The 18,025-nt window shown below is 40.3% G+C and overlaps 1 protein-coding gene across 2 annotated transcripts in view; it reads left to right on the top strand.

Moving 5' to 3' along the window:
* The window catches only part of LOC106827879 (nuclear body protein SP140-like protein), a 61,645-nt gene extending 44,632 nt beyond the window's left edge, over positions 1–17,013 (top strand). Inside the window, exons 9-16 of one of the 2 annotated variants that reach the window (XM_014836038.3) lie at positions 5,677–5,781; positions 7,857–7,999; positions 9,171–9,218; positions 12,461–12,576; positions 13,269–13,377; positions 13,682–13,759; positions 13,983–14,099; positions 14,915–17,013. In XM_014836038.3, coding sequence (XP_014691524.2) covers positions 5,677–5,781; positions 7,857–7,999; positions 9,171–9,218; positions 12,461–12,576; positions 13,269–13,377; positions 13,682–13,759; positions 13,983–14,099; positions 14,915–14,986 — 788 coding nt within the window. In that variant the 3' untranslated portion in view covers positions 14,987–17,013. The remainder of the gene's footprint in view (positions 1–5,676; positions 5,782–7,856; positions 8,000–9,170; positions 9,219–12,460; positions 12,577–13,268; positions 13,378–13,681; positions 13,760–13,982; positions 14,100–14,914) is intronic. The other variant, XM_044751233.2, reaches the window with a different exon arrangement.
* Positions 17,014–18,025: the final 1,012 nt, after the last annotated feature.

Here is an 18,025-nt window from a genome sequence, read left to right as displayed (position 1 = left end):
TCTCCTAATACCTCCCCAATTCCATTGGGACTTTGAAAATATAATGAATTTGCAGATTAATTTGGGTAGAATTGAGATTTTTACAAGGAAAATGAACTATGCATTTATTTAGGTCAACTTTTCTGTCCTTCAACAAAGTTTTATAGTTTTCTTTACATAGATTGTGCATGTTTTTACTTTTCTTGTCAACTTTATTGAGATATAATTTACATACAATAGAATTCATCACTTTAACCCTTCAACTGGATATGTTTTAACAAATGTGTATAGTCATGTAAATACTACCACCATCACGACATAGAACATTTCCATTGCCCACTAAGGTCCCCTTGTTTCCCTCTTCCCATTCTGGCTCTTGACAGCAGCTGATCTGTTTTTATCACTAGTTTTTTTCTGGAATTTCATATAAATGAATCCATACAATATATAGTTTATTTATGTCTGTCTCCCTTCACTTAGCTTAATGCTTTTGAGACATATCCAGATGGCTGTGTGTATCAGTAGTTATTCCATTCTTATTGCTGAGAAGTCCATTATATGGATATACAGCAGATCGTTTATCTAGTCCTGTTGATAGGCAATAAGCTGTTTCCACTTTGGAGCTATTACAAAAAAACTACTAGGGACATGTTTATACAATATTTGGGTGGACATGCTTTAATTTTTCTTGGATAAATACCTAGGATTAGTACTACTGAGTCATATGAACATGAGTGCATGTTTAACATTTTCTGAATCTGCCAAAATGTTTTTCAAAGTGGTTTATACTTTTCTACATTCCCACTAGCAATGTATTGAAAATTCCAATTGCTTCACATACTCACCGGTACTTGGTATTTTTAATTTTAATTTAATTCTTAGTGTTTTTAATTTTAGCCATCCTTAGTGGGTATGTAATTGTATCTCACTGTAGTTTTCATGTTCATTTTCCTAATGATTAATAATGCTGAGCATCTTTTCATGTACTTACTTGCCACCCATAGATCTCATTTGGTGAAGTGTCTATTCAAATCTTTTGCCCATGTTCAATTCAGTTATCACTTTATTTTTTTAGATGAAAGCACTATTTATGTATTCTGGATTCAAGTTCTTTGTTAGTTATGGTCTTACAATCTGTAGCTTACCTTTTCATTTTCTTACCGGTATCTGTTGAAGAGCGAAATTTTAAAAATTTTGATGAAGTCTAATTTAACAGGTTTTTCTTTTATAATCTGTAATTTTGGGTTTTATTTAAGAAATCTTTGCCTAACTCAAGAGCTTACGTTTTGTCAAGAAGTTGTATGGTTTAGCTCTTGCATTTGGATCTGTGATCCAGTTTGAGTTAATTTTTACATGTGATGTAAGGTAAGGATTCTTTATTTTTTGGCATATGGATATCTAATTGTTCTAGCACCATTTGTTGAAAAGATTATCCTTTCTACATTAAATTAATTGCTTTCACATCGTTTTTGAAAGTCAGTTGGCCTACGAGTCTTGGTGTTTTTCTGGACTTCCTTTTCTGTTCTATTTATCTATATGTCTATATATCTTTATGTCAGTATGACACCATTTATAACTATAGCTTCATAATAAGCCCTGAAATCAGGTAATAAGGCCTCCAATTTTGTTTCTCCTTTTCAAAGTTGTTTTGGTTACATTAGGCCCTGTGCATTTTGAAACTTCTTCTATCTTTCAGTTAGCCACTTTCAAAACCACGTCATTGTCCAAGGTACCTGCTGAGCTCCAGCCATTGGTCCATGTTCCAGGCCCCCAAAGGAGAAATGGTGAAGGGCGAAAGATATCTTCCCCAGAGGTCTATCCTTTTTGTGAAGCTTTCCTAGAGTTCCCTCCCTCCCACACAATATTCTGCTCTCATCTTACTCATCAAATCTTAAACTGGTGGTCATGCCAGTTATAAAGGAAGTTATGAACTATGATATTTTGTCTAGATGTCTCCAGAATGCAGATATACTGTTAGTAAATTAGGAATGGAAAATGAATATCTGGAAAACAATATGAAGAACTGACCTCATCAATTCTTTAAAATTTGTTAAAGCCTTTTGGAATCTACCATGTGATCGATATTTGTAAATATTCTATGTCATTTTAAAATAATGTACATTTGAACTATTCGTTGGGCTCGGGCTTCTCCTCATATACATCTTCTTTATTAAGCACAACTTTGTTGTTTAAATCTTCTATATCCATAGTAAATTAGATTGTATTTGTTCCGTCAGGTATGTATAGAGATGTGTTAACTTCTCCCATGATTTTGTATTTACCAATCCCTCCATGTTCTGTTGTTTTACTTTAAGTACTTTGAAGCTATCCACGATTGTTATAACAGTGGATTTTTTCTTTTATTATTAGACAGCGTTCCTCTTCATTCTTATTAATGCTTTTTGCCTTAAAAATCTCTTTTTCAGAGTGCTAAGATTTTTGCATTAACTTTTATGTTTTTTGCTCCCTTTTCATAAAACCCTCCTATGCAGATTTGTTTTATGTCTCTTGTGATATTCAGTTTTTTGTAATCTTCCCTGATTATCCTAATCTTTTAATAGTTAATTTTTATTTGTTTCTTTTATTATGATTCCTGATATATGTGAACTTACATATTCTATATTATTGCTGACCATTCTTTTTCTGTGTTTTTGTGTCTTTTTCCTGCTTTCTGATGGATTGAGATCGAATTTTGTATTCCACCGTTTTCCTCTGCTGGTTTGGAAATTGGAGATAAAATTTCAGTAATCTCTTTAACCACGCCCTGACCTCAAAAGATGATGCGGGTCTTAGCATAGATTCCCTACAAATTGAACATCTCATTTCCATACTTAAGCTATTTTTCTTTAACATTTTCTTATTAATTTTCTTTTAATTATAAATTTTGAAACTGTTATCACTTTTACAGTCAATAATTATTTAAATGATTTTTTTATCATCATTGTTTCTTTTCTTTGGTTTCACTTTTTGTCTAGCTGAATTAAATCACTGGTTCTTTTAGTGAAGATCTCTAAGTGGCAAACCCTCTAAGTGTTGCATATGCAAATTTGTCTTTATTTTGATAGAATTTTTTTAACAAGTTTAAAAATTCTAGGTTGACATTTATTTCTCCTCGGTACAGTAAAGTGATTACTGGAAGGTCTTCTGTAATGTATTGTGTAGCTGATGAAAATTCTTCTTTTACTGTGACTGTCATTTCTTGGTTAATAATCTTTCCTTTCTCTCCGAAAGCTCTTTTCCACATCACTGAATTATTAAAATTTTAAAGGTATGGAAAAATTGGGAAATTTTACCATAAGCCCCATTATACTTTTACATAGATTTACAATTAACATTGTACCATTCTTGCTTTACCACATTTCTGCCCATCTATCCATTTCTCTACCCATTCTCTAACCCATCTTTAAGATGGAAATATTACAAAGTTGCAGACATCAGTACACTTCCCCCCAAATACTTCAGCATGCCTATCATTAATTGGAGTTCAATATTTGTTCACAATTATTTATTTTCTTTTTTAGCTAAAATTTACAATGAGATGCACAAATATTAAGTATATCATGTTATGAGTTCTGATTAAAGCATTTCCCTGTAGAATCTAAATCTTTATCAACATACAGAACATGACCATCACCCTGGAAGTTAAGCAAATCTCCTCTGAGGATCCGAGAGAGACTTTATTATCCTGATATATTTCTAAGGAGGGAGACGTTCTCTATTTTATACTGGTCAGGAAACAAATCTGCCATCTGACCTGGAGGGCCACATTAATTCTAGCTTCCAAGGCTGTTTGCCATTCAAACATCCTTGAAAAGATACTCTGAGGCATGTGGAAATGCCATGAATTGCCTCCCAACAAATTCACCTCACACAGCAGATTGTGGCAAATTTCCCCATAAAGAAACCACTCCAATAGCCATTCTGATTAATCTGACCAATGGAGGCCGGGACCAAATCCATTCAATTTGTTTCCTGCAGCCTCTAATAAATTTCATAAACCGTAAATGGTTTTGGGTCTTTTATGACCACCCTTGCTGTGCAAGTCACGTGTTTGCATAAAGGAGGCAAGTGAATGCCTGGCTTTCACACAAGAAGTACAATCCCAAGGGCACACATGGTGCTCCTGAAAGGGAAACATTTACAATTGTTGAGGTCCCTAAGCAGACAGACATCAGCCAGGGTGAAGGTAGACAGTACCTCCAATGTGGGCCCTTGGCCAGCTGTAGAGGCTTAGAGTTCCTAGCTCCATTTATTGGATCTAGTCATTGATTGGGGTGGGGCAGGGAGGTGGAGGGAGGAGCACTGCCTGAGGACAGTCTATCCAATCTGTTCTTTTTGCCCATGATACCCACCAGAAGGCGTTCTTCCCCCTGCAACCCTCCACTGGATGACTAAGAATCAGGGTGGGGACAATGTCTGGAGGTATTCTGCATGGAATGTGCAGACACTGTTTCTAGTGTCTGTTTTCTTGATTCTGGTACAGAATGGCAGACTCAGCATCTCCGTGGTACAAGAGGTGTACCAGGGCAGTTTCCTTCTGAAAGAGGGATTCAGGGCAGTTCCAAAAGATAGATGTCATTAACGTTCCTCCATTTCCTGTCCCTCCTAGGGTTTAGGGTGTTCCCTCCTCAGATACCTGGATTTTTGCTCTTCCTTCAGTGCCACAAAATCTGTGTGTGCCATTCCAGTGCCTATAACTTCATCTTTCTTTCCCAATCATCTCCTATTCTCAGCTTTCATCCAGAAGGGTCAGATATAAGCAGAGCAAAGGCATTTCCATAAAATATAGTCAAATTTAAATATGAATCCCCCAGGCACTCTGAAGGCTGTGCCCTCTATGCTGGTTGGGGAAGCAACCATCATTTCCAGCAGTAGTCAGAAAAGAATCTTGAATTTTTGGAACTGGTCTATATACCATTAATCCCTCACCGCTTTTGTCCTGATCACGATTCAGGAAGGAGCTGATTCCTTCCTGGGGACAGCTGCCTTCGGTGACCAAAGAGCTGTACAGAAGAGTGTGGAAAGGAAGAGATGAGGATATAGAGTCAGACAGTCAGTGCATTGGGTGTAGCTCTTGATAAAGGGCACACCATTGTCAGTCTGCAAATGATCTAGCCAGCCATGCAATTTGCAGATTGTTCTAGAGCTTCTTGAGCTCTTCTTTTAGCTATGGAGAAAGCTGATGTGAGAGAGAAATGAAGCAAAGTAGAAAACACAAATAGAAGGCAGACACCATCTCCATTAGGTTACCCCATTATCCTCTCTCTTCTCACTCAGTCAGGGCTCAAATAGAGAGATACAAGTGTGGTCTCTCACTTTGTCTCTAGCTACCTAACTGCAGTGAAATAGTATTGCTGGAGAGTACCCTTCAGAACATGACAGAAGCTGTATGTTTTGTTGTCCTGTAAGAATCAGTGAGGCTGACTAGATTGGGAGTTAAGACAGTTTTATTGATGCCTGGTTTCTCTGCTAAAGCATTCTGTTTTGTGTGAGATTTGAGAAGTGAAGTCAAAGTAGACATTCTGTCTATGTATGTTATGTACCAAAAATACCACTGGAAGAAAGACCGAAATTCTAGAGATTTGTGGAATAGTTTCCTAAGTGCTCCTATGTCTTTATAGGAATGACCCCAACAGGAGAGGAAGGATGCATGTACAATCGCAAAATGAGGCATAATGAAGAAATCTTCTCTTTCAGGGTCAAGAATGGACAGAAATGAAAATGTGAATTTCCACTCTGAAATACTTCCTGTGACCTGTGGTCAGGCAAAGGGGATGTTATATAAGAGAAAATTGAAACGAGGTGGGTTTCAAGGTCTACTTTAATTTGCAACTTCTATCTGAAAGAATCACAGAAGTGATGGAATTACCCATCTGAATTACACATCTTTAAGGAATTGGAGCCCCAGTTTGGCTTGAGAGAAGGAGGAAGGGATCCCTAAGAATAATATTTTCATGCTTTAAGAAATCACACACGTTAAGTGCTTCCTCCACATGGAAGTGTCTATGGGGATGCCCAAACAACCAAAGAGAAGTGCAAGCACTTCAACCTATAGATGGAAAATATTGCATATTTTACTTTGAATCAGAAACAAAAGGGAAGAGGCCCTCAGCCTCCACCTTCATATCCTCTTCCCTTTCTGGATCATCATCACCAGGGCAGGGTGCTTGATGTAGTGAGAAGATCACAGAATTTCGAAGTAGAAAACCTCATTCCAGCCTCAGTTATGCCAAGTGATGGATTCATCTGAATAAAGAATGGGCCCTTTCTGAGCCCAAAATTTCTCAACTAAAAAAGAGAAAATAACTAAAGACTTGCTTCATGGTGTGACTGTGAGAGTTAATTCACATAAAGAATGTAAAATATTTGCCTTTTTAAATTATAAAGCTTCACAAAAATTGTCTATTATGATGGATGTTATATCAGACATCTCTTAATATGGGTTTGTGGACACCAATTAATCAAATGTTTGCATCATGTCTTTTTTAAGCAGCTTGAGTGAGATATAATTCATATACCATACAAGTCATCACTTAGAGCGTACGATTCATTGTTGGGTGTGTTTGGGATTTTTTTGTATATTCACAAGATTATACAACCATCATTAAAATCTAATTTTAGAGCATTTTTGGCCCCCACTAAAGAGAACTCCATGTCTCTTAGCAGTCAACGCCTGTTCCCATCTCACCCCACCACCCAGCCCTAAGCAACAACTAATCTATTTTCTGCTCTATAAACTGGCCTTATTGAGGCATTTCATATCAATCGACTCATATAATGTGTGTCTTCTTGTGACTGGCTCTTTCATTTAGCGTGATGTTTTCAAGGTTCATCCATGTAGTAGCAAGTATTGCACTTCATTCTTTTTTATTGCCAAATAATTTAATATTCCATAGTATAGATATGCCATATTTAGTTTATCCATTCATCAGTTTGGTTTTTTCCCACTCTTTGGCTATTATGAATAGTGCTATTTTGAACATTCATGTACAAGTTTTTGTGTGAATATATGTTTCCAATTCTTTTGGGCACATACCCAGCAGTGGAATTGCTGGGTTGTATGGTAATTCTGTGTTTAACTTATTGAGGAAAAAGCAAATTACTCTCCACGTTGGCTGCACCAGTTTATATTCCCACCAGCAATGTACGAGGGCTCCAATTTCTCTGCCTTCTTACCAACACTTGTTATTGTCCGTCTTTTTTATTATGGTCATCCTAGTGGATGTGAAGTAGTATCTCACTGTGATTTTGATTTGTATTTCTCTAGTGACTAATGACATTAAGCATATGCCTGTCTTCTTTATATAACTTAAATTTTCCACTGAATAATATTTCACAATTATTTTAATGTCAGCTGTCCAGGATTTCAGGGACAGAAAGATCTCTGTTCAATAATGCCATTAAATTGTATAAGAATGGTTGTAATCAAGGGCACAGATGTTGCTGTGGTACTATTTTGAGCCACAGGACACCCACCTGAGGTCCAAGTCCAACTTGAAGTTCTGTCTCCACATTGCCCCCAGGGCCATCTGGAGACTCTGTATCCTCAGAAAATTGAAATCCTCTCACTCTTCAGAATCACTTGTTTTTTCTTTTGTGGGTGATTTTGGAATACTTTTAAAAGGTTTATTTTGATGATAATTATCAATTTTTTGTTGCATAAAGGTTAAAGAAATGTTGCTACAAGGCAGGAAATCTCCTTTGAGGGGACTTATAGGTTGGGTTTGGGGTTTCTGGAGTCTGGGAGGAGAGGCCAGACTCTCTGGCAATTGCTCTTGAGCCCAAATTGGGTATCTCCAGATCCAGTGTAGTGGGAGGCCACCAGCAGAACTCTGAGGACCAAGAGGTCTCAGGATCAACTTACCCTGGTTTTACAGGAACCTTGGTGAAGTGTATACAGAGTGAAGGTGGAGACTGGATGACCCTCAGGGAATTTGAAGTCAATGGAGGCCACGAAAAATCAAGTAACTGGAAGCTGAGTGTGCGCTGTGGTGGGAGGCCCCTACGATGGCTGATAGAGGTATTCCAGTAACAGGGGCCGGGAGATGTGACTTTCCTTGCTGCTTCCTAAGAATAAGGTCACTATTTGTTCACCAAATATTTGTTGAGTTATAGCAGAAGCCACGATGCACCAGAGTTTATCCTCTTGCCAAAGAGAGGTGTCCCACACTCATAGCCTCAGTGCAATGCATCACATCAGTGTGGTACAAGGGGCTCTGTCAGGGTAGATGCAGGAGCTTGGAGGAGGGAAAGGTCATTCTGACTAAGGTGAATGCAGACAACTTTATGCAGTGAAAGAAGAAGACAGTGTACAGTCAAACAAGAGGAAAAAAGACACTTCAGAGAAAGAATGACATGGAAACCAGGACCACGACTAAAGTAGGTCTGTGGGTTGAGGTAGACAGATTGTGTGTGATGAGGCATAATCCATCAATTGGGGTTGTTTGTGGAGAGATTTAATGCCAGGCTAAGGAGTTGAAATTCATAACATAGACAATGCAGAACCAGGGAAGTCTTCTGAGGTGTGAAATGACACATTTAAAACATTATCTTAGACAGTCATGGGGCCTTGAAATGACTTCAGTGTCTTTCAGCCCAATGAACCTATAGTCACCCTACAATGCTCAGCTCAAACGTCACCCCTCTCTGAATAATATTCCCTGACTGGTCTGGCTCCTGGTCAGCCCTTCCCTGGGCCCCCTGAACCCACTACTAAAGTCCTTTTTACACTACCTTATACTTATCCTTCCATGCATTCTCTTTTTCTCTCTAGACTGCTCTAGGGTCTGTGTGTGCCCAAGATTGTCCAGAGTGTGTGACACTCAGTAGGCATGGGATAAGTGTGTGTTGATTGAATGGCTCTGCTGTAAGGACTCAAGCTGGGGTGGCATTTATGGGAATGGATAGGAGGTGAGAGATGTCAAAGGGATGGTGAAGAAAAACCTCTTAAAACTTCAGAAAAAGCACAAGAGATGGGGAAAAGTTTCTAAAGATGATTTTCCAGCTGCCATTTATTGAAGTCTAGAAGAAGTACAGGTGAGGCAAGGAAGATGGTTTCTCATTTAGACACCTGGACTTTTGAACTGATAGTGGGATGTCCAGGTAGAAATATTTGAGAGGAGGTGGGAAATACCAGACTCACAAAACAGAAACCCAGGTTAACCATGTACTTGGATCTTTTTATCTTTCAGGAAGGATTTCTGCCTAAACCTCCAAGAATATACACCAAGAAAAAAAAGGTGATTATTATATAACTTCTTACAAGTTCTCATCACCTGACTGGTTTTACGTGTATGGCATGTTATTTTATGCTTTCTCAATTGGGTAATTATAATTAAGCTTCCTCCTCTCATCTCTCCTGCTTTTTTTTTTTTTCACTTGTTTCTTCAGAGTTGCAATTTTGAACATTATGTTGTATGTAAGGCAAGGTCTTCTTTGAACAGTAATCCATTTGACATGGGGATAATATGGAGTCATCAAAATAGACCTCATGAATGTGCTTTAGCTATAGATGCAGATTTTGTAAGGATGTCAAAATTGGAAAAGCAAATATGATTATGGAATACATAAAAATATTTCATAATAGTGTCATCTTCAACTCAAGCCCAGATTTTTTTCATCAGTGTTAATATTTTCTAACTTCATTGAAATCTGATGAAACGAAAGTTTTCTCATAGTCATTCAGATGACCCTGGCCTAGTAGATACTCTATTTTGGGATATTAATGAAACCATATATAGTCACGTGTCACTTAATGATGGGGATATGTTCTAAGGAATGAAACATTAGGCAATTTCATCATTGTGCAAACATCATAGAGTGTAGTGTAGGGGATCAAAATTTGTCACCCCAAAATGTGTCCCTTTAACATGAGGATTATTTCAGGCTGATTATTTTTAAGAAATAAAAGACTCAGAAAGTTTTTCTTCTTATCTGCCCCTTAAGTGCCTAAAAGAATTCAGATTTTAAAAGAACCTGTCTCGGGAAGCAAGCTATCACTTTAACATAACATGAACTAGGTGGTAGACAGTGAGGAACCTAGAAAAGCATGTTTGCTGGGCTCCCGTCTGTGTTCTTCTATTTCTGTGCTGCCCAAACACACACTTGTTTTCCAAATGTTTGCTCCTTTCACCTACCTGTGAATTGCCTTCCTTCCCTTTGAAGTCCCCGACTCTCCCCACCTCAAACATCTTCTTTTGTTTTTAGTTGAAAATAGTATTTAAGGTGAGGCTTTGGCCATATGGTGAGTTACTCAGTTTTCCTGGGTTTCGCTTATGTATATGTGTTACTAAACTTTTGTTCGTTTTCTTTTGTTAATCTGTCTCATGTCAATTAAACCTAAGACCAACAGAAGAACCTAGAAGGATAGAGAAAAATTTCTTCCTCCTCTAAAGTACTTACACAAACCTAGATGGTGTAGCCTACTACACACCTAGACTATATGGTACTAATCTTATGAGTCCAGCTTTGTATATGTGGTCCCTTAGACTGCAGCGTCATCATGCAACATATAACTATATCATTTCATGAGATAGGCAACTAAAATCATTTTTTTCTGATCCTTTTCATCCTTTTCTACATTCCAATAAAATGTACACACAGAATTTGTCTCAAGTAGAAATTATTTGCCCTTCATGAGGATAGTGCTGTTGGAGAGGAAGCTCTTGGGAGACTGATGTATCCTATAGAAGGAGCTGAACTGGAAAATTGTTTACTTTGATGTCACTTCTTTGGATGCCCTTTGGCTCCATCAGAGGGGCTGTGAAGACCTCCTTTCTATCTGTGAAAGTGACTTCTCCCTCTGTGGAAGAAGGTTATGGAGGCAACAATCAAATAGGTTAAGTGCAGTGCATGGATTCCACAGCCCTAGCCCTGTGCTCCTTTATTTAGGATGGACGTGGACATGGGGTCACATCACACAGCCCATGGCCAAGAATGCATGGGGAGGAGACAGCAACCATTCCAGTGAGAGTGTCCTCACCCCTGTTAATAACTTTTCCTGGGACAGATATTACGGGCCCATTTAACGTTGACTTATAATATCCTCGTGCATTAATCATCAGACTTTGCTCAGGCTAAATCTCAGCTTGGACTACACACTGGAATCACATGAAGACCTTTGAAAAGTACCATTGCCTGGATCCCATCCTAGAGGAAATTCTGCCTTAATCAGTCTGGGCTATGACTTGGACATTAGGATTGTTTAAAAGTCCGCAGAGGATTCTGATACCAAAATTAGCCATTCTATGACTTAAGAATACCAGTGCCTGTTCCCCAACCCAGCCCAATTGATTCCAAATCTCTGGTGTTGGCACCAGGACATTAGTATTTTATATATTCTCCCCTGAAGATTCAAATGTGCAACTGGGCCAAAAGACAAAGAGCCAAAGAATTAAGAGCCTAATCTTGTTAAAAAGGTCATTCGTGGCCCTCTCAATTTTACCAAATGTCAAGGTAGCACATAATATTGAGTTTAATTTTGGTCCTTATTCCATCTTTTCCTTGCATGACAAAGGGCTCAGTCACAGACCAGTTCTTTGTCATGATTACACATGTATTTGTGTACAATAGAGTATATCTGTACTGGTCTCTTTATATTTGATCTACAAATTCTCTTGGTTTTAATGATTAGGAGTTATTCTACAAGATTTGGATGCAAATACTGTCAAGTTTTATCTTCTCTAAATGAAATTAAACCTGGTTAAAGTCCTCACATATTGAGACTGGTGAGAAATCCAGTATCAGTTGATTCGGGGAGTGCCTCCCCATTCTTTCTATAGAACAAAGCAACCACCACACTCCATGGCCATTCAGAGATGGCTCCTCCACATCTTATATGTCAGGCTAAGTCATGGGACATCTTCCCTCAGGCTCCTAGAGCCAAAGAGATCCATCCGCCCTGGCACCCACCTGCCCATCTGTACCCATGGGTCTTTCCAACCCGAAGGCACTGTCACAGGCCCAGGAGCCCTCCAGGCACAGAATCCACAGTCCAGAAACTCCTACCAGGCCCTTCAGCTCTTGGGGAGCCTACAGCCAAGAAAACAGTATGCAGTGCTTTCTTAGGAGTTTATTCCATCTTATTAAATTCTCAATATATCATCCTTCCATGAGTCAGTTTAGTTATTGTGGTGTAGACAAATGGACTTAACACTTTATTCAGGAACTTGTTTTATCTGCAAGGTAATAAACTTATTCAGATTCCTGTAAAATCATCCTGTTGTTGTTAGTCTTTCTGTGTTAGAATCTCTGATTTTATAGGGAAAAGTGTTCTGGTCTGATGGACAGATCCCTCCTCCTGAACTTCACTGCAGACCACGATTTCTTCTTCTGAAACCTCCACTCCACGCTGTTCTTTCATAGCTCAGGGAGAAGCATATAAGTGTCCAGGCAGGTTCACACAAAGGCAATGAGTTCTAGATTCCCATAGTGCTGGCCTTCTGGGATCTCACAGGAGATCGGACATTGTTTTATCTTCTAGCTGGAAAACACAGATAAATGTGCGGTGTGCTTGGATGAAGGAAGGCTGTTCTGCTGCTATAGTTGTTTGAAAACCTTTCACGAGGACTGTCACATCCCACCTGTGGAAACTCAGAGGTTCGTGAGATGCAGCCCCCTCTATCCTTATTAGTAATGCTTCTTCCTACCATGCACACTCCCCCTGCTGTGTTCCTACTTGTGTCTAGATGAGGAAAGAACAGGGCCATAGGCACAGGTCCAGCAGTGTGATCCAGAGAGCTGTTTAATGATGCTGGCAGCAGGGGGTCATGTTCTTTGCTCTCCTCGGGGATGCCAAGGCTGGTGATTGGATGCTTTGCCAACATGCATGCTACTAGAAGTTTTCCCGTGTGGACTCCTGTTCACAGGGGTGGAAATCCCAGTTGTGTGTGTTCTGTGCTTATTCTGAAAAGGCAGGAAACCTGGCCAGGTTCTTTCATTTTGCCACGTTCTCAACAGGCTGATGGAGGCCTGAGGCCCCCAGGAGTTGAGGCCTAATTTCTGAAACTCAGGCCTGGCAGGCAGGGCTTCTTGTTCTCCTAGCAGCTCAGATGGGGAAAGGAGAGCCCACCACTCACCCTGACACCACTCTCCACCCGCAGACTCCCTGCTAATCCATCAATGGGAGGAGGGTCATTGGCTCAGACCCCAAGTGAGTAACTCTGGGAAGTGTCCTCTTCATCCTCCAGCTGTGTCTATAGGCCATTCCTGAAAGAAGGACAGTGGCAGCCATAGGAACAGTGGCTGTTTCCAGGGGCCTTACCCTTGCTCACTTATGCCCAACCTCTCAGGATCCTGTGGAGTTGCACCTTCTGCAGGATGAGTATGTCTTCAGGAAGCCAGCAGTGTCACAGGGAATCTGAGGTCCTGGCAAGGCAGATGGGGCCTGAGGAGCAGTTGGTGAGTCAGATTCATACTCCAAGGCTTCTCCTTTCTGCACACATGTGAGAAGTCAAACAGATAAAGGGCAAGGGGAAAGGCATCCACATGGAGCCTGCTCTTTGGAGCCATGCCTCAACCACTCTGAAACCTCACCAGAACTTGTTTACAGAAAAAAGACTCAGCTAATACTTGTCTGTTTCCAAGAGCCAAACATGCTTGAGGAAACTTCTGAAAGACTGGTATGGCCATGCCTCCCCTTGGGCGTTCATATGGGCTCATTCCCTCCAAGTTGCTTTTCATTCACAGTCTCCTTCTTTTGCAGAAATGTGAGTTCCTCCTCTTGAAGATCTATTGCTGTGTAGAGAGCTCCCTTTTTGCAAAGACACCACAAAATAATGATGTAAGTAACAACACGAACCGTGATTACAGCCTGCCGTGATGATACCTGACCTTGAAACAGGCTCCTGTGGGATTTGTTATCTGAATTTCATGGGAATGAGGACACCAGCTGTCATTATCTTTACCTCAATGTAATTCTGCTGAATTTTACAGGAATCCACAGAAGGCAGACTTTGAACTATGTTAGTAACTCTCCCATTGATATTTTTTTTCAAAACCTAAAGGAACTCATGGGTTTGGACAAAATCAAGAAGCAGCTAAATGAACAGGGCTACCCCCAAGTAAAAGAGTTTGTGCAGGACTTGCACCTCATCTTTCAGAACCACACAGCATCTTACGAGGTAGGTGGCTCTCCCTGCTTCCATTTCATTTTCTTTCCATTGAGTTGCTCTGCCCTCATTTTCGGTGCTGGGAAATTTTACAATTTCCTTCTTCCCATGACAAGCTTGCACAAGCAAGTGTTCTGGAAGTGAGTGACTTCTTCCATTAAGGACAAAAGTTCACTGTGGTAGAGTAACTGAGTCAGAAGCTATCTCTGCAGCCAGAACCCCAGGCCCCTGAGAGCTCGTTCTCCTCTGCAAAGGAGACAGGTGCGCACAGAACAGTCAAGTCCTGCCTAATCCAAACCTAAGGGGAAGAGGATTTCCATCTAAGAGTCATATTGTGCTTCTTATCTCTCCCCAAATATATTCACTGAAACTTGGCGAAATCCCAAACTCCAGATTCCGTTGCATGTGAATCGACCCTATAGTTAACAGGGATCAGCTGAGGGGAATAGAAGTAATTAAAGGAAAGGAAGACCACTGATTGTACTTAGACATTTTTGTACTATTTGAATTGTTACAAAGAACACAGATTACTTTTGTAACTCTCACTAAAATAAATAACCCAGCCATTAAGTTAGAGTCCCGAAGTGTGATAATGATTTTCCATTTCTGACCAATGATGTGAAATAATCATGCTCTTAGGAAAGAGAAGTTACTCTTAGCTGTGTGAGTTTTTAAGCTTAACCTGGTTAATGTAACTTAGGGTGTTTAAGACAAGAGTCTTAATCAATCTCAATTGCAAGCTGTCTAACTGGTAATGGAGTTCATTATTTTTTCTTTTTTTTTTTTTTGTTCCTTTTTTTTTTCTGTATGACTTTGGCCTAATGGAGGCTGAATTTGAGAAGAATTTCAAGGAAGTGTTTGCTATACAGGAAGCAAATGAGAACAGTTCACTGGTGTAGTGGATGCTGGTGGTGCCCCTTTGGGCAGGCTTCTCATCCCCAAGTTGCTGTGAGGGTTGGCTGCTGATGCCACCCCTCCCCAGAATATTGCCTTTGGCCAAATGGACCCACCCTCACCTGCAAGTTACTCCTCCCTGGATTGGAGCCAGGCCCCAGCCCCAAGGTGGAACCAACCGTGTGGTGTGACTCATGTTCCTGTGCTCCCCACGGGATCAGGCTGGAGCTAGTCTCCAGCTGTCACCACATCCTTGCTTACCTTTTCCCGCCATAACATCTTGCTTCCCCCACTTCTCCTAAGAGAACTCTCACAATAAATCACTTACTTAAGAGACTTTACCTCAGCCTCTGCTTCTAGAGAACCCAACATAAGATAACGGACCTAACAAGCAGGCCCTAAGGATGGGGCTCTGCAGTTGGATCACTGTCTAGCAGATGGTGACAGGTGGAATACTGATGTCCTGGGATGCTGTAACAGTACAGTTGCCAAACTTTCACCTGTAGGAAACTGGATGAGATAAAGCGGAAGAGGTATAGCAGCCGATGCAGTTGTCTGGCATTTACAAAGGGAGAAATGGTAACTGTAAGAACTGTGGATTTGGGTGACTGTTGCTAAGTGCCACTAATGTGTTGAAAAGAGTAAATGGCAGGCTTAAATCTATTAATCACCTCCTAAAGCAAAGAGACCTTCATACCTACAACTAGAAGGCAGACAGTAATGAAGGCCTGGCACAGGCCCTAATTTTAAGCATGGCATAGTTTCAGAGATGTCTGCATTCAAGGCTCAGGATGATCACTTGTGCGAAAGTCAGGGCCCCAATAAAGAAGGAGTGAAGGTCTGAAACTCAGAATGGGGGCTTTCTATGCAGATGCACATGAGAACTCTGAACTCCAGATCCCCTTGAACCCACTGGGCCTGCAGAAGAGAACTCCTACCCCTTGTTGGAAGACAGACCCCTACCCTCCCAACCATCTTGCTTGAATGAAGACTACACAGGGTTCTCTCAGCATGACCCAGCTGGGCAAGTTCTGGGTTGTCCTGCTAGCTGAACAAAGCTTTTACGGCAATGGAGCTGCAGGACTGGCCAACATATATCCGCAGGATCCAGGAGATTGTGTCTGGGAGTGATCCTGGATGGAGTAAGGTGGAATGTGAAACTGGAAAAGAGAATTGTCGATACAGGTGCACTCTCCTGTGCCACAGAGTTTAATTATGCTGGCAAGGGCCAAAGATTATGACTCTAATATGCCCCTGGGTGGCTCTTAAAGGCTTGGTATAAGCCACAGTACACATTAGATGAAGTGAAAGTAGAGATACTTCATGTGCCAGGGCAGACTATGGAAAAATGGGATCTGAACACCTAGGAAAGTTGGCATGGCTCTACTCTCCACAGCTGGAAAACCCACCCATCAGGTGATTATGTTCCTCAGGAGGCTTCAGAGATGCTAACTTAATAAGGTGATAAGGAACATACTGCTGAGGGGGCACCAGCATCCTTGAGATGCTCAGTGGGAGCTGTCCTCTGTAAGTCAGAATAATGTAGGAATGTTTTACAAAACTGGATTCCCTAGTCACAATGGAAATGATAGGATTCCAGAGTAACAGGAGCCAGGTGGCAGCATTTAACCGTCAGAACAAGATAAAATAATTTCTGTAATGGGCAGCAAGGTTAGAATGACAGCCAGGGCGACCTCGTCCATGGATGTCTATGGAGATAGCTAATAGGACACAGCGTTCTTACAGGCAAAACACATGCGCAGCCAACAAGAATATTGCCTCAAAATATCACCAAAAGAGATTAAAAATAGATGGGCAGATGGCTGAGATCAGCTACCCCAATAAAAACTGATGATCCTTTGCCTGGTTCCAGACCACAACCATTTCGTAGACCTAGAACCTGCTGATTGAAATGAGGGCAGGATTAATAAGAAAGAACTTTGCAAATTTACATAGTGGTGATTCCCTCAGTTCTTCACCAAAGAAACCTATGGATATTTATTCAAGTAACCATATGTCAGACAAAGGAAAATACACAGATCTTGTAAGGATTGTTGATATAGTATCTGAGCTGATGCTAATACCTGGAGACCCAAAGCACCATCATGGCCCCTGTTAGAGTACAGTGTATGGAGGTCAAGCACTGTCTTGCCTAAAAGTGAGTCCATTCGATCCACAAAGCCAGCCAGCAATCATTTCTCCAGTTCCTGAATGTATATTCTGGACACACACAGCAGTTGGCCAAACTGGTTCTTTAACCTAGTGTTCCTTAACCTATGAAATAACAATGACCACCTTAGGAAAGGCCAAGTGAAAAGCCCTAAAACTGGAGTTTCCCATGGTGAAAATAGTAAGTTGAAAGCCATGTTGTATTCCTGGGGAGTGAGGGAATAACAGAGATTAGTGCCATCTGCAAAGATTTAAGAATGCTGGGGTTGTAATCCCTATTACATCTCCATTTGATTCAGCAGTCTGGCTTCTGCAGAAGCTAGGTGGTTCATGGCTACAACACGAATGACAGACAATAATGTACAACTGAAATTTCACAAGATTGTAACCTGTCATTAACTCAATAAAAAATTTTTTAAAATGCTAAAGAGTGTTCTTCAAGCTGAAATGAAAGGATGCTAATTAACATCGTAAAAACAAGAATGTGAAAACTCACTGGTGATGGTTAATATACAGTCAAAGTCAGATTCTCTGATATTGTAATGGTGGTATGTAAGTCACTACAGCTCCACTTTAAAAGTTAAAAAAAATGTATTAAAAATAGCCATAAATACAACTTGTCATTGGATACACAAAATTAAAAATATGTAAATTTTAAACGTGAGAGGGAAAGAAGTAAAAGTATGTTATACTATCATTGATGCAAATAATCAATAATCATTCTATAGTAAATAACAGAGTTCTATTTGAGCCAAACTGAGGACTGTAGCCCAGGATTCACAGCCTTCTCAGGGTAAGAAAGCACTCCAGGGAAGAGCAATTTTAAGCACAGTTATATATCATTTCTAAACAAAGATGCGTATACCAAATAAGAC

This window comes from Equus asinus, chromosome 19 (genome assembly GCF_041296235.1).
Source record: "Equus asinus isolate D_3611 breed Donkey chromosome 19, EquAss-T2T_v2, whole genome shotgun sequence".
Lineage (NCBI taxonomy): Eukaryota > Metazoa > Chordata > Mammalia > Perissodactyla > Equidae > Equus > Equus asinus.
The sequence above is the reverse complement of the archived record's forward strand: the minus strand, read 5'-3'. Positions and strand labels throughout refer to the sequence as shown.